This window comes from Artemia franciscana, chromosome 12 (assembly GCF_032884065.1).
Source record: "Artemia franciscana chromosome 12, ASM3288406v1, whole genome shotgun sequence".
Classification (NCBI taxonomy): domain Eukaryota; kingdom Metazoa; phylum Arthropoda; class Branchiopoda; order Anostraca; family Artemiidae; genus Artemia; species Artemia franciscana.
Window position 1 is genome coordinate 9,264,029 of NC_088874.1, and position 17,253 is coordinate 9,281,281.

The 17,253-nt window shown below is 34.5% G+C and overlaps 1 protein-coding gene across 2 annotated transcripts in view; it reads right to left on the reverse strand.

Annotated features, from left to right (window-relative positions):
* Nucleotides 1–17,253, reverse strand: part of LOC136033649 (uncharacterized) — a 77,402-nt gene that overhangs the window by 1,586 nt on the left and 58,563 nt on the right. For both annotated transcript variants that reach the window (XM_065714470.1, XM_065714469.1), the window contains one exon: nt 1,990–2,154. In XM_065714470.1, coding sequence (XP_065570542.1) covers nt 1,990–2,154 — 165 coding nt within the window. The remainder of the gene's footprint in view (nt 1–1,989; nt 2,155–17,253) is intronic.

Sequence of the window (17,253 nt, forward strand, 5' to 3'; positions counted from 1 at the left end):
GTCTGTCTCTCTTTGTTTCTTCTCTTGTCTCTCTGTGTCTGTCTGTGTGATTCCAAAATAAATCAACACATAACATTTATGGGCCCAAGAAAAAGGCATGAGCTTTTAAAAATTTGAGAATTTTATCTGCTATAGTATACAACCAGAAAATTTTATCACAGAGAATGGACGGGAGAATATTGATTGCAATTCATAGCTTTAATACACAGAGCCACGGCAATAACCTATTATATTTGTAGCTATTGGTACTGTACTGCTAAAGATAAAAGATGTTTGTTTTAAGGCTTATTTTTTATATTATCTTTTGATTTTTATTAGCAATTTATTACCAATCGAGACGTTTTAGAAAAAGCCCTCACTATCTTCAGTAATAGCTTGAAAAAAAAATCTTTCATCAAGAATGATTATTATTGTTATTTACAATGAAGTGTAGATCCTGCTATTTGGGATTAACCGGAAATTGCTGTTGTGTTGATATTTTTACAGGAACACAGAAAAACTGGATAATATATTTGGGTATTTTTTTCTTACTTTTAACGATTGGTTGTTTATGTAAAGTCGATTTTTAGATTTCTTGGAATACGATGGAAAGGGACATTCACGAGAAATCAGCTTTAAGCTCCAATGGTCATTGTAGATGTCGCTATTCTGCCTAAAAGTCGCATCCAACATTTTCCCATTTCTGAGGTAATTCCCAAGACCGTTCGTTAAGCTGTTCCCAACAGAAGGATCAGCTGTACAATGTAGATAGGAAGGATCGAATGTATGACTGAACATACATTGTCATACTGATTCTCTCTTTGAATTACATAAAAAAAACTAGTTTTTTTTTCTGAAAGTAAGGAGCGACATTAAAACTTAAAACGAACAGAAATTACTCCGTATATGAAATGGGTTGTCCCCTCCGCAATCCCTCGCTCTTTACGCTAAAGCTTTTAATTGTTTTAAAAAGCAGAATTGTGGCAAAGAGTCAAACTTTAGCGAAAAGAGCGAAGTCAAACTTTAGCGTAAAGTATTTTTAGAACCCCTCATATGCGTAATAATCTCTGTTCGTTTTAAGTTTCAATGCTACTCCTTACTTTCAATTGAAAAAACTTTTCCATGTTTATTTTTTCATTGTTTTTTTTTTGTAATTTTAGAAGATCCTGCGCCCTTTTCATTGAATTTCTGTTCCCCCATGACATATTTCTCCAAGAAAAGATCCTCCCACATAGCTCCCTCCCCTCAACCCTACCCCCAAAACCAAAAAAAAATCCCCTGAAAACGCTGTACACTTCCCAATAACCATTATTATATGTAAACACTGGCAAAAGTTTGTAACTTTCAGCCTTTTCCCCCAGGGACTGTGGGGGGGGGGGGGGTAAGTCATTTCCAAAGACGTAGTTATTATGGTTTTTGACTATGCGGAACAAAATGGCTATCTCAAAATTTTGATCCGTTGACTTTGGAGAAAAAATGAGCGAGGGAGGGGGCCTAGGTGCCCTCCAATTTTTTGGTCACTTAAAAAGGGCACTAGAACTGTTCATTTCCGGTAGAATGAGCCCTCTTGCGACATTCTAGGACCACTTGGTCGATACGATGACCCCTGGAAAGAAAAATAAATAAATACGCACCCTGATTTGTCTTATGGCGAAATTCCACATTTTTGTAGATAAGAGCTTGAAACTTCTACAGTAGGGTTCTCTGGTACGCTGAATCTGATGGTGTGATTTTTGGTAAGATTCTATGACCTTTAGGGGTTGTTTTATCCAATTTTTTAAAATAAAGCAAATTTTCTCAGGCTCGTAACTTTTGATTCGTAAGACTAAACTTGATTAAACTTATATATTTTAAATCAGCATTAAAATGCGATTCTTTTCATGTCGCTATTGATATCAAAACCCCATTTTTTAGAGTATTTTTTACTCTAAATTATTTCTAGAGCCATTATTTTTAATTATTTCCTTAATTTTTATTTTTAATTATTTCATTATTATTATCCATTATTACCTCCAAATTAGTATCGGATTTGATCCTAGAACTTGCTCTGGACAGCCTTTCTTTGTCTCCGCGTTGCTTTCTCAACTCAGGGAAAACTTTCTCAAACATTTCACGATTACGTTGGTCTCTTTCTCGTTTCTTCGGTAAAACAGGAGTAGTGAATGTTATTCCACCCTGAAAAGACAACTAAATTAAAACAGGGGCAGTGAATGTTATTCCGCCCTTAAAAGACAATTAAATTAAAACAGAGGTAGGGAAAACCAGGGTAGTGAATGTTATTTTACCCTGAAAAGCCAACCAAATTAATCAAACATATCGTTTATCTCTATCTGATATTGTAGCTGCTTAAGGCTTGTATTTCCTATAGAAGCACCACGGGCGTATCGAGGATTGTCGTTCAAAGGAGAGATTACAAAAACAACAATCAAAAATTTGTTCATATGTATTTTTGTTATGTTTTTATGATTCTGACGAAAATTTCAGCGGGTGGAGGTTCAAACCCGGTATACCCATCCCTGGATACGACCTTTGTAAGCACTGGTATTTTATTTATCATCAACGAAAGACTAAAATTTTACAACAACTCCATAGCTGAAATTCAGTTCTATACATCTTCCGAAACAAATTTTTAAAATTTAGTGTACAGTATTTTTAGATTAAAATAGACTGAAAATCATTGAAAAAAGGATATTTTCGCTATTTTTCATACATGCTTAGACCCTTCTCTAAGAAATGAATTCCTCCATGGTAAGATCCTCCCACGAAACCCCCCCCCCCTTCAACACGAAAGTCCCGGTGAAAACGTCTGTACACTTCCCAATAACCCTTAATATATGTAAACAATATCAAAGTTTGTAACTTGCAGCCCCTCCCCCGGGGACTGTGGGTGATTAATTCGTCCCGAAAGACATAATTATCAGGTTTTTCGACTATGCTGAAAAAAATGGCTATCTCAGAATTTTAATCCGGTGACTTTGGGAAAAAAATGAGCGTGGGAGGGGTCCTAGGTGCCTTTCAATATTTTTAGTCACATAAAAAGGACACTAGAACTTTTAATTTCCGCTAGAATGAGTTCTCTCGCAACATTGTAGAATCGCTGGATCGAAAAGATCACCCCTGAAAAAAAAAAACAACAACAAAACAAATAAACACGCATCCGTGATCTGCCTCCTGGCAAGAAATACAAAATTCCACATTTTTGTAGAAAGTGTGCTTAAAACTTCTACAGTAGGGTTCTCTGATAGGCTAAATTTGATGGTGTTATTTTCATTAAGATTCGATTACTTTTAGGGGGTGTTTCACCCTATTTTCTAAAATAAGGCAAATTTTATCAGGCTTGTAACTTTTGATTGGTACGACTAATCTTGATGAAACTTATATATTTAAAATTAGCGTCAAAATGCAATTTTTTTATGTAACTATTGGTATTAAAATTCTGTTTTTTAGAGTTTCGGTTACTATTGAGCCGGGTCGCTCCTTACTACAGTTTGTTACCACGAACTGTTCGATAAAATGTAACAACTGCTCCACGCTCAGGAATTAAACATCTTTAATTTTCTTGGTATCAGAAGATTAATCATTTCTTTCTTTAGCGCATTTGAAGGTAAGATCTTTTTTCTTTCTTTTTTTTTTATTCTGTGAGATCTTGTAGAACAGAAAAGTGAATATTTTAGGACAATACTAACGATTCATGCCTTTTAGTGATTAAATAAAAAAAACAAGTTTTTTCAACTGAAAGTAAGGAGTGACATCAAAACTTAAAACGCACAGAAATTACTTCGTATATGAAAGAGGCTGCTTCCTCATCAACGCCCCGCTCTTTACGCTAAAGTTTGACTCTTTCTCTCAGTTCTTCTTTCTAAAACAGTAAAAAAAACTTTAGCGTAAAGAGCGGGGCGTTGATGAGGAAGCAGCCTCTTTCATATACGAAGTAATTTCTGTGCGTTTTAAGTTTTGATGTCACTCCTTACTTTCAGTTGAAAAAACTTGTTTTTTTTTTTATTTAATTTCTGAACGTTTTTGAATCAATGCATGTTTTGATTTTGGCTCTCCGCAGAGGAATAATCAAAACGAAATTTGCATATTTTTTTTTTGGCTCAATGGCTTTCACATAATTTTGATCGAATGATTTTGAGAAAAAAGAGCGGGGGACGAAGCCTAGTTGCCCCCCGATTTTTTGGTTAATTAAAAAGGCAACAAGAACTTTTAATTTTTTACGAATCTTTTTATTGGTAAAAGATTTACGTATCTTATAAATTAGCTTACCTAAAGAACTTTTGTATTCTCATGTTTTTATTACATATATGAGGGGATTCGCCCCATCGTCAGTACCTCGCTCTTTACACTAAAGCTTAAATTTTATCCCAATTCATTAAGAATGACCCCCTGAATCACAAAAGCCGTAGAATAAGTAGTTGAAATTACCGAAAATACTTTAGCGTAAAGAGCGAGGTATTAGAAGGAGGTGAGCCCCTCATATGGGTAATAATTTCTGTTTGTTTTAAGTTTTATTGCTGTTCCTTACTTCCAGCTGAAAAAGCTTTTTCACTTTTATTTTTTAATTGTTTTTTTTTTAAATAATGCTAGTAAATCCTGCTCTCCCTTCATGGAAATTTTCTTCTCCCATTACAAATTCTCGAAGGAAAGTTCCCCCAGCATATCCCCCTCTTCTCAACCCCTCCCCCAAACCAAAAAAATCCTCCTGAAAACGCCTGTATACTTCCCAATAACCATTACTATATGTAAGCACTGGTCAAAGTTTGTAACTTGTTGCCCCTCCCACGGGGACTGTGGGGGAGTAAGTCGTCCCCAAAGACATAGTTATAAGGTTTTTCGACTACGCTGAATAAAATGGCTATCTCAGAATTTTGATCCGTTGACTTTGGGAAAATAATTAGCGTGGGAGGGGGCCTAGGTGCCCTCCAATTTTTTTGGTCACTTAAAAAGGGCACTAGAACTTTTCATTTCCGTTAGAATGAGCCCTCTTGCAACATTCTAGGACAACTGGGTCGATACGATCACCCCTGGGAAAAAAAACAAAAAAAAACAAAAAAACAAATAAACACGCATCCGTGATCTGCCTTCTGGCAAAAAATGCAAAATTCCACATTTTTGTAGATAGGAGCTCGAAACTTCTACAGGAGGGTTTTCTGATACGCTGAATCTGATGCCGTGATTTTCGTTAAGATTCTATGACTTTTAGGGGGCGTTTCCCCCTATTTTCTAAAATAACGCAAATTTTCTCAGGCTCGTAACTTTTGATGAGTAAGACTAAACTTGATGAAACTTATATATTTAAAACCAGCATTAAAATGCGATTCTTTTGATGTAGCTATTGGTATCAAAATTCCATTTTTTAGAGTTTTGGTTACTATTGAGCCGGGTCGCTCCTTACTACAGTTCGTTACCACGAACTGTTTGACAAATCTCGCTTGCAAAACTTGCCACGACCCTGTCGATCTCTCCTGAAATTAAATTAAAAAAAACTAATTTTTTTAGCTGAAAGTAAGGAGCGACATTAAAACTTAAAACGAACAGAAATTACTCCGTATATGAAATGGGCTGTCCCCTCCGCAATCCCTTGCTTACTTAAAAACGCAACTAGAACTTTTAATTTTTAACGAACGTTTTTATTAGTAAAAAATATACGTAACTTAAGAACTAACTTACGTATCAAACTCTCATAATCTGTTTTTTATTATGTATACGAGGGGGTTTGTACCCTCGTTAATACCTCGCTCTTTACACTAAATCGTAAGTTTTGTCCCTATTCTTTAAGAGTGACTCCTGAATCAGAAAGGCCGTAAAATAAATAGTTGAAATTACTAAAAATACTTTAGCATAAAGAGCGAGGGATATATCTCCTCCTAAATACCTCACTCTTTATGCTAAAGTATTTTTAGAACCCCTCATATGCGTAATAATCTCTGTTCGTTTTAGGTTTAAATGCTACTCCTTCCTTTCATTTGAAAAACGTCTGTATGTTTATTTTTCATTGTTTTCTTATAGTAACGCTAGAAAATCCTGCGCCCTTTTCATTGAATTTTTCTTCCCCATGACATATTCCTCCAAGGAAAGATTCTCCAACATAGCCTCCTCCCCTCAGCCTCACCCCCAAACAAAATAAAATCCCCCTGAAAACGTCTGTACACTTCCCAATAACCATCACTATATGTAAACACTGGTCAAAGTTTGTTACTTGCAGCCCCTCCCCCAGGGATTGTGGGGGAGTAAGTCATCCCCAAAGACATAGTTATTATGGTTTTCGACTATGTTGAATAAAATGGCTATCTCAAAATTTTGATCCGTTGACTTTGGGAAAAAAATGAGCGTGGGAGGGGGCCTAGATGCCCTCCAATTCTTTTGGTCCCTCAAAAAGGGCACTAGAACTTTTCATTTCCGTTAGAATGAGCCCTCTTGCGACATTCTAGGACCACTTGATCGATACGATGACCCCTGGGGAAAAAAACAAAAAAAAACAAAACAAACAAAAAATAAACACGCACCCGTGATTTGTCTTCTGGCAAAAAATACAAAATTCCACATTTTTGTAGATAGGAGCTTGAAACTTCTACAGTAGGGTTCTCTGATATGCTGAATCTGATGGTGTGATTTTCGTTAAGATTCTACGACTTTTAGGGGGTGTTTCCCCCTATTTTCTTAAATAAGGGAAATTTTCTCAGGCTCGTAACTTTTGATGGGTAAGACTAAACCTGATGAAACTTATATATTTAAAATCAGCATTAAAATGCGATTCTTTTGATGTAGCTATTGATATCAAAATTTAATTTTTTGAGTTTTGGTTACTATTGAGCCGGGTCGCTCCTTACTACAGTTCGTTACCACGAACTGTTTGACAACCATTAGCCATGCAATAGCGTATATATGATGAAGTTCACAACATTACCAGTAAATATTTTTTATTTATTTACCTATTAAACATATTTTTAACATTTTTGAACTTAAATTCAGCATTATCAGTAGCTTTAAAAAAAAGATTTGGTCCTCAAAATAAAAAATTTAAATAAACATATTTAAAAAAAGAAAAAAAGGAACAAGATTTGCTTCTTAATTTTGACACTGGATTTTTTTCCAATGTTTTTTTTTTTTTGTAATACTTAAAGTATTGGATCGGTACTGTCTTGTAAGAGCAAATTAATATCACGTTAAAATTCGATTGCAGCAAATGAAATTAAACTGAAGCAGATGTGGAATACAATTACAGCATTAGTACTATTTTTTTGTCGCCAGAGAGAGCCAATATTTACGGATTCAAGCATTCATACTTAAAACACATTGACATCAAAGTAAAATCGAAAAGAAGACACGGGGCGGAAAAGAGAATAAAGGGCAGTCTCGGCCACTATTCCCGAAAATTTCCAGGGAAGATATTCCATATCCATATCAGGTAAAAGCGTCAAATGTCCATATCACGTAAATATTGTAATACGAGGTAATGATGGATAAATAAAAAAGGTAAAAATGAGATAGGTAGAGGAGATTAGTAGAGGATAAAAGCAAATAGCAGATAAGTGGGAAAAGGAGATAAATATGATTGGTGGTAATTAAAAAAAGGAGTCAACTAAGCAAAAAAAATGATTTATTTTCTATGTGGCGAGGCTAAATTCTCCCAAACAATGGTTACACAAAAGGAATTCGATATGATAGAAGATGTTAGTCTCTAGTTATTACACGTAACTATAGTCAACTTAATCCACGGTGCAAATCTTCTAGTCTTTTTCTCTTTAAATACAAATGTGGAAATTAATCCTGTTTCCCGAAGGAAGAACAAAACATGTGATATAAAAACCCCTCAGAGACTAATTACAGGCACGTGGAGGATATTTTAAGGTCATTATTCAAATCTCTTTTTTATCTACTGCACTTTATTCAATTCAAACTGCAACCAAGATACAAATTTCCCTTTCTTTCAAAGACAAAGGTGAAAATTTATCCTGTTTCCCGAAGGAGGAATTGGGGCATGCAACTTAAAAAACACCCCAGGGACTATTTATAAACACGTGGAGAATATCTTAAAACCAAAGATTGATCTATGAGAAAGAACTTAAAAATAATCAACAAAGATAAACAAACAAAGTTAAGAAATGAAGGAGATAAACAATGACAGAATAAAAAAATTGATCAATAAACGAAAAATATTTAACCATAACCCAAGGATTGATTTAAATTTCGATCATTCTTACATAAAACACAACTTATAATAAAACAAAGCTATGACAATACTTTGTTTTCTCTCATATTTTTAGCGTTTCAAAATTCCTCTCAAAATCCAAACTCATAGTTCTGATGATTCAGAAAACATTTAAATTGCTGTAAACTGAGTATTTGGTTCATTAAAGTGAAGAAATCCAAAATCCCATTTTAGGCAGATACAATAGTACAAAAGACGGACGACGAATTTAGAATTTAACAACTTACTTGTATACTTATCCATTATACTTATATACGTATCCATTCACTTTAAATGATATTTCTAATTAAACCTTTTTTATAAATGCAACATACATGGCATGGAAATGATATCAAATTAGAGGAAAATCATTATGAGTGATAAAGATATTTTTTTAGGATTAACATCTTGAAAGAACACTTTAAAACCAAGATTTTTACCTGATTCTCCCCTAACTTGGGGAGACTCGTATATAGGTAGCAGTGTTTCATGTGTTAATTCTTTTAGCAAAAAGGAACAACCAGGAGAGAGGATAATATTGTCTCTCTTTTTCTTGTCATTGACGTCGAATTTTACTACCTCAAATATACAAACCCCACTGAGGTGAAAATATGTACCTCAAATATGCAAACCCCACTGAGGTATAAATATGTACCTCAAATAACCAAACCCCACTGAGGTACAAATATGTGCCTCAAATATGCAAACCCCACTGAGGCATAAATATGTACCTCAAATATGCACACCCCACTCAGGTACAAATATGGACCTCGAATATGCAATCCAACATGTTGAGCACTTTTTCTTGCTTTTCCTTTGATTGTCAAAGGAAAATCGCTAAATATTCGAGATTTCACGGGAGAGAGGTAAAAAAACCCAAATCTTTTGGCTCAAAATAAAATAAAAGTTATACATAAACATATTAAATTAGTGCTTTTACTTTTGACAATGAGCAATAGAGTTCGGCTACAAAGCGCGTGTTGTAATAGCCTTCTTTCAGAGGACAAACTCTTTTCTTAAACACAACCACTAAAACTTGAACTCGACTTAACACTCCCACAGGTACACCCAATTATAAAATAATAAGGATGAGAAGGAGCACCCCCTAAGTGACATTTCCGTGCTCCCTTGAGTTACAAAGATTTTCTGACTTACTTGGACAATAGGAGGATTGGGATCATAAGGTGGAGGACTAATCCCTCTGTCTGTGTGTCTATCTGTTTGTCTGTGTGTCTGTCTGTCTAGCGTCTGTGTGTGTGTCTGTCTGTTTGTGTGTGTGTGTGTCTGTCTGTCTGTGTGTGTGTCTGCCTGTCTGCCTCTCTGTGTGTCCGTCTGTCTGTCTTTGTGTCTGTCTGTCTGTGTCTCTGTCTGTCTGTCTAGTGTCTGTCTGTCTGTCTGTCTGTCTATGTGTGTGTGTATATGTCTGTATGTGTGTCTGTCTGTGTGTCTGCCTGTCTGTATGTGTGTCTGTCTGTCTGCCTTTCTGTATGTGTGTCTGTCTGCGAGTCTATCTGTCTGTCTGTCTGTCTGCGAGTCTATCTGTCTGTGTGTCTGTCTGTATAGTGTCTGTCTATGTGTGTGTGTGTGTGTCTGTCTGTCTGTCTGAATGTGTGTCTGTCTGTGTGATTGCCTGTCTGTCTGCCTGTCTGTCTGTGTGTCTTTCTGTCGGTCTGTCTGCCTGTGTGTCTGTCTTTCTGTCTGTCTGTGTGTCTGTCTGTTTGTGTGTCTGTCTGTCTGTTTGTCCGTCCGTCTTCATCTCCTCCCCCTTAAACCAAAATTTACTTTTACATTTATCATTACTCTTGTTAAATATAATTGTTTTTGACTTCTGATCATTTACCTGCAGGCACTTCATCTTTAGATAATCCTCTGTTAAATCCAGGAGCTTCTGTAAATTATTTGCCCAATTCGCCACTGGAGCAATGTCATTCGACATGATTTGATGTGATCAGTCCTGTCGCTAATCTTTTAAACGCAAGTTTTTTGTTCATTATTTTCATTTGGGATCCGTTTTAACGGCAGAGTGCGTTGTGCTTTGTTTCAATGCATTTTTACCAAGACATTTTTTCATGCCTTTTGTTTTAGCTGTTGGGATTGATTTAAAATCAAGAGTAATTTCGCATGACATCACAGGTTTTGTTTTACAACATCTTTGTTTTACAACATCTGGATTCTGATAAATTTTCGCTTTTGTGTTTATTTTTATGTAATGATTATTTAATTCTATTCATGTCAGTTATAGTCAGAACCCGATGGTTCTAGAACCCGATGGATATAGTCAGAACCCGATGGATGCAAATAGGTAGGGTCCCAGGAAGAAATATGGTGTTTATGGATGAAATAGGAATACATGGTATTCTAGTCTGTGTAAATTTTGTGTAGGAAAACTAAACAGTAATGGCTACTGACTTGCAATTTTGTAGGTATAACAATCTAGTTATAACAAATACGGTGTTTGGTTATAAAATGGCCCATTAGTTAACATGGCAGTCACGGGATGGTATAAGCAAACCTAATTATGTTGTTATAAACCGAAGACTGGCAGGACCAATACAAGGTACTAGGGTATATAGGAGTGCTGTTATTGATGTTCAAAGTAAAGATCACCTCCAGGAAGTTATAATGTTTGTAGACTCCAGGATAAGAATTTTAGAGAAGTTCTTAAGAAACAGTTGAATACTAAACTGGAGAGTTTAAAATTTGACAATGCGGAAGATGGATGGAACTATTTTATGAAAACAATTTGTGAAGTTGCTGATAGTATCTTAGGGAAGAAAGTTAGGACTGCAGCTAGGAATATTATTGAAACAGCTTTATGCTTAGTAGTGAGGAGAAGGGGCTTTAGCAAGAATTATCTGAGGGATAGATCATATGAAAACATAAGGAATGAAAAGGTTCCAGGTGCTGATAGTTTGGTGAATGAGTTTTTTAAACATGGGGGCTCTGAGGTTAAAAATAAGTTACTGAAGATCATGAATTTAATTTTTAGAAAAGGGGAAGTACCTAGCGATTTTAGTCAAACCTTAATTAAACCACTGTATAAGGAAGGTAATAAGAGTGAGGGTGGTAATTGTCGAGGCACCATTATTCTGTAATTATAATTATCGAGTTTCTATAGGTATCAAATTACCTTGAAATAAGATACTTTTTGGACTAAGAGATACCGGAGACAATGTTTTAAGAGAAGGAAAGTGCGGTTGAAAAAAGGTAGTGATGTGTGAACCAAATTTTCGCTCTTAGATTAACAATTGGGAAGTGCCTGAGTTATCAAACACCTTTATATAATTTATAGCTCAAAATAAGGGGTTCGAGATTTTTGGTTCTATCCTTTGACTGTAAAGTCAATGCCTGTAAATTCAGGCTCTGTAAGCAGCACGGTATATAAGGTATCCATTAGATGAGTTAAAAACAAGAAAATGAAGCTTGAAGAGTTTTCATTGCCCTTGGCTCTCTTTGTTCCCTTAGTCCCTGTAGCTCCCTTGGTTAGAAATTCTCAAGTCTGATTTTTCATCTTTTTAGTGTGCTCCAGGAGGCTGCATGCTCGAATTGACGAAACAATTGGTCAAAATTATGTTTGGACAAAAAATAATCAATTTGTTCAAGTTTGTGATTTTTTATAAAATAGTGCCTCTGATAATGAAGTGGTGGAGACCAATTGAAACGGATGTACCAAATGAAACGGATGGGAAGACTGTACTTTAAGTAGTTTTCCTCCAGAAGTTATTAGGAATTTGAACGTGGCAATGAGTAAGTAATATCCACGCAATAAATAAAGTATTTGGTGGTTTTTCCACTCAGTTTTTATGTGTAAGATTTTGACTGTAAATCCTACTAAACAAACTATAAAGAAGCATCTGATTTAAAAAAGAAAATTCTAGACGGTGTCAATATTTATTGTTTGTCTTCCTTTAGTGGAAAGTTTTAATCATGTTTAAGCTAGTAATTCGCTTAGAATTAGACTTGAATTTGGAATTTGTCTGTGTATCTTTAGGAATCAATAGTATACATATACAGCAAAATATTTAAAATTCATGAAGATCAGACTGATATGCCTTTAATGAAAATTGGTTTTTTTTTTAACCAATTCTAATAAAAGTAGACAGTAGGGTAGCATTTGATTTGTATTCTTTATCACAAGAAAAAAACCAACAACAAGAATTGTCAATTAAGCATTATGCTTAATTGATAATGAAGAAAAAGTAAAGCTGAAGTGGTATAAAATCCAGTAAATGAAATACATGTATGAGAAATAGATATGAAGATAGAATAGATAGAAACGTAGATAACTCTGGAATTAGGAAAAAACATGGTGGGAGGGAAGGGAAAGACATAATAATCATATTTTAACAGTACTGCATCAAAACCTGAAGTTCTCCACCTCAAGCCTCGACTAAGCCCTCCAAGCGTTTTCCAAGCTTCAACTCAGCCCGCCACTTCAGATCAGCCCCCTCGGGAACCTCTAAATCAGATAAACCCAATAGTTGCTTGTGCCCTCACAATGGGAGTACGGTATGCGTTCCAAACTGCCGTATAAGCAACAATCTTTAGAGGTATATCATACGGCGTGGGAATCTTTGGAGCAACAGCTTCAATGCTGGTGTATCACCATCAGAGGATTCCTGTGTTTGGGCCGTTTGTTCAGCGGCTGAGAAGAATAGCGACTGAACGAGGAATCGTTTCAAACTTGGAGGAAAGTTTTTGGCGACTGATTGGCTTTCCTTTCAGTGATGGTTTATCACCTCAATAGACCGCGGTCTCTTTATTTTATCTATTCACTGTCAAAAAAGGTATCAGTTCATTCAATGCTCTCGTCAGTTCATTCAATGCTCTCGTCAGAGTAAGACGCATTTTAAGACCTCTGTGTGGATTTATGTGAAAAATATTATTTCATGATCTTTTGAATACTCATTAAATGCTGAAAACATTATTTCAAGAACTGTTGGATATTTAGTGAATACGTATTAATATTTGGATATTAGTACAATTTTAATGTACAATGGGACGTAAAAGGAAAAATCCGAAACGAGAAGGTACGAATATTTCATTAGACACCTCAGATGATAGCTCTAGCTCGAAACCTGAAATATCAATACTAGCTGCAGATTTTAAACAAATTCTTGAAATCGTAAAAGAAAATGGCAATAAATTAGACAGCTTATGTAATCAATTAGGTACTCTTACTACAAGGGTCGATAATCTGGATAAAGAACATTCGGCTCTTAAAAATAAGATGGTTAATAGTGAATCGAAAATTGGAAAAATTGAAAATGATACGTCCTGCCTCAATTTGCAATTAAAAATTTGTACCGATGAATTAATAAAATTAAAAAGAAAAAATGAAGATTCAATGTGTCAGATTGTGAAACTGGAAGCCGCCAGGTTGTAAAATAATATCATCATATGGAATGCAGTTTGTGAGGATATTGATAACACTATAGCTTTATTTTCAGAATTTGTTCGCCATGTATTAGAATTGCCTGAAGTAAATTTTACAATCTCGCAATATGACAGAAATCGTAAATTCTTAAAGGTGACACTAAATAAAAAAGACGACAAGTTTTCTATTATAAAAATGCCAGCAACCTGAAGGACAAGACATTTCATGGAAATAATAGCAACTTGTTTATTAGTGATGATGTGCCAGCCGAAATTCGTAAAATACGTAAGCTGATTTTAGCGAAACGGGATAAATTGCGGAAGATTCATAGATATGAGGCATGGATATAAAAGGGGATTAAGACAAACTTGTTTGTGAAAAGACCTGACGGCTCAATTACAAAATATTCATTTAGTGATAGCATACCAGAGGTTGACGACTTTCCAAACGTCCAATGACATGTAGGCCTACATCATAGTTTTCCAAGTGAAGTTTCAGTGAAATAAAATCATATCGTCTAATAGTAAAGCGCCCTGTTAGTATGTTTTAAAATATACAAGTAGGAAGCGTTTAATCATGTTTTGTCTCGTATTTATTTGTTTTTTAGTTATCTTCTCACTAATTTTTGTTGTTCTATATGTTTATTACAATTCCTTCTCTTTAGTCATCTATTTTTTTTTTGTTTTTTTAATGCTTTTTCTGAAGCACACAGGGGTCTTTATGAATAGCGGTAGAATATTGAAAAAATTTGTCTTAGAATGAAGACATTTCTCTTTTCTTTTCTTAGTTGTTTCTGTGTGACTTGCCTTTTATTTTTGTCTGTTGGGCGCATGGGTCGTGGTGTGGTTATTCTTGACATGGTGGTAATGTTTGATAATGGATTGAGATAGTGATGGAATTCCATCATCAAGGTGAAAAGAATTTGAGCGAGATTCTCTTTTGTTTCATTCAGTTTTCTAAAATATTGTAGCTAGTGATAATGAGGATAATAGCAGCATATTAAATAAACCATAAAATCAATATTTATTTTTGAATGGATTGTCAAAGAAAAATTCTAGAACAAGGAGCATATCGTTTTGGAATTGCCGGGGCTGGAGGACTGCAAGGGATACAATTGACACTTTTCTATCGACATCAGATACGGACATATTCGGTTTATGCGAAACTTTTTTAGATGAGTTTTCAATTGAAAGTATTCATGTTGATGGTTATCAATTGTTTCATGTTGGAAGGAGTATGCAAAAGAAAGGTGGTCTTGGTGTCTTAATTAAAAGTTGCATACCAGCCCGTGCAAGACTAGAATTTTTGCCGATGAATATTGAAATGTTATTTGAATCTTGTGTTGTCGAATGTTTTTTTTCCAAATAATGAGAAGATTCTAATCGCAGTTATTTACCGTAGTCCGTCAGCTAGTCAGATAGAGTTTGGGAATTGTTTTGAAAAATTCATGGATAAATTAGCTAGTCTTAATACATCTTATCTAGTTATGGGAGATTTTGATATTGACTTAATGAACCTTTTTTCTTCTAAACAGAATAGACTGGATAGTAACGCTTTGAAGTTTTTAGAATGTCCGCTATCTCATGGATTATATCCTGTATGTCTTGTACCATCCAGAATAACTGATACGTCATATTCACTAATTGATAATATTTTTTCACCTGAAAGTGCTGTTAGTACATATGTCATTCCTGATGATTCATCTGATCACTACATACTTATGGCTGATTTTTTGCGATATTTCCCGTATAATGAAAAGAAGTCGACAAAGCGAAGAGACTTTGGGGAAAGAAATTTGTTAAAATTGAAAGAAGCACTCGGTGATGTAGGGTGGAGTTCAGTAATTGATGAAATGGATCCGGATCAATCCTTAGATAACTTTTATAATATATTGACTGAGAAGCTTGATAAATTTTGCCCGTATAGATATCTGAAAGGAAAGAGGCATACACCAAGAAAACCATGGGTAAATGCATCGCTTTTGAGGTCTATTAATGAAAAAAATCGCTTATATAAAATTAAAATGAAGTATTCCACTGAAATAAATATAATACGTTTTAAAAACTATAAGAATCTGTTAGTAAGGATTCTTAGAGAAAATGAAAGAGTGTATTATGAAAATTCATTTAAAAATTCTGATTCTCCTCAAAAAACTTGGAATTTAATTAAGGAGAAAATTGGAAAAAATAAAAAGCTATCATATCCTGAGGTATTAATTAATACAAATGGTGTAGAAGTTAGAGAACCGCAAGATGTTGCTAATATGTTTAGTGATTATTTTCCTGGTGTTGGTCAAGCGATTGTTTCAGCAGGAATAGATTTGTCCCCTTACAGGTCACATAAAGAATATTTACCCCCAATGAATGTACCAGCATATTTCTGGTTCCTGTTATTTTTGCTGAATTTCATAAGATTATCAAAAATATAAAAAACGGTAATTCAGTGGGACATGATGAATTATCAACAAATTTGTTAAAGAGTATTGCCGGAGTTATTTTTGAACCACTTATCCACATTTTCAATTTGAGTATCAATTCAGGTATATTTCCTAGTAGATGGAAAATTGCCCGAGTAATTCCGTTGTATAAGCAAGGCGATAAATCTGATGTAAGTAATCATCGTCCAATTGCAATTTTATCGCCATTATCTAAAGTCTTTGAAAAAATTATAAAAGAAAGGATTTCTAGCTATTTAGATAAAATAAATTTCTTTATCAAATATCAATTTGGATTTAGGGCAAACCGTTCGACAGAACAAGCACTTGCAGCTCTTTTATTAGAAATAAATGATTGTTTAGATGATGATTTCTATGTGACTACTGTTTTCTATGATATAAAAAAAGCATTTGACACTTTAAATCATGAAATTCTTCTTGACAAAATGATAAATTCCGGCATAAGAGGGAAAGGATTGCAAATTATTAAATCATACCTATGCGGACGCAAAATCACAGTAAATGTCGGTGGAAAAATGACTAATTTAAAAAGTCTTATTGATATCCAAGGCTCAGTATTAGGTCCACTTTTATTTTTGATCTATATTAATGATCTTCCCGGAGGTTTGCATGAGAATATTAGCCATGCAGTTCTATTTGCAGATGATACAGCTATAACAGTTAAAGTTAGGGATTCATTGACATTGATCGAAAATCTGACTATAAGTGTTACCTCAGTTAATCAATGGTTTGTTTCTAATAAACTAGTACCGAATTTTAAGAAAACTAATTTTATGGTTTTTGATCGTTCAAAACGTTCCACTCCAGAGATTTCTTGTGAGGAGCTAGAGGTTGGTGATCCAAAATTTTGTAGGGTCCAATCATATCGTTATTTAGGAGTTTTTCTTGATTCCCTTTTGCCATTTCATAATCATATTGAGTATTTAAGATTAAAACTTGCTCAAAATATTGGGTCGATGTACCGTGTGAAGAATATTTTTCTTTTCACCATTTTAAAAATAATTTACCACTCTCTAATTACTTCTTATTTCAATTGATGCTCAGTTGCATATCTTAATACATTTTGGAAGCATATAAAACCCTTACAGGTACTACAAAATAGGGCAATAAGAATACTTGGAAGTTTCTTACATCGACCTTCAAAACTTGAAAAGGTTTCGGAAACTAAAACATTATTCCTCTTCTTAAATTTGTTGGATTTAAATGATATACGAATATTAAATACTTCCATATGGCATTTTAAAATCCAAA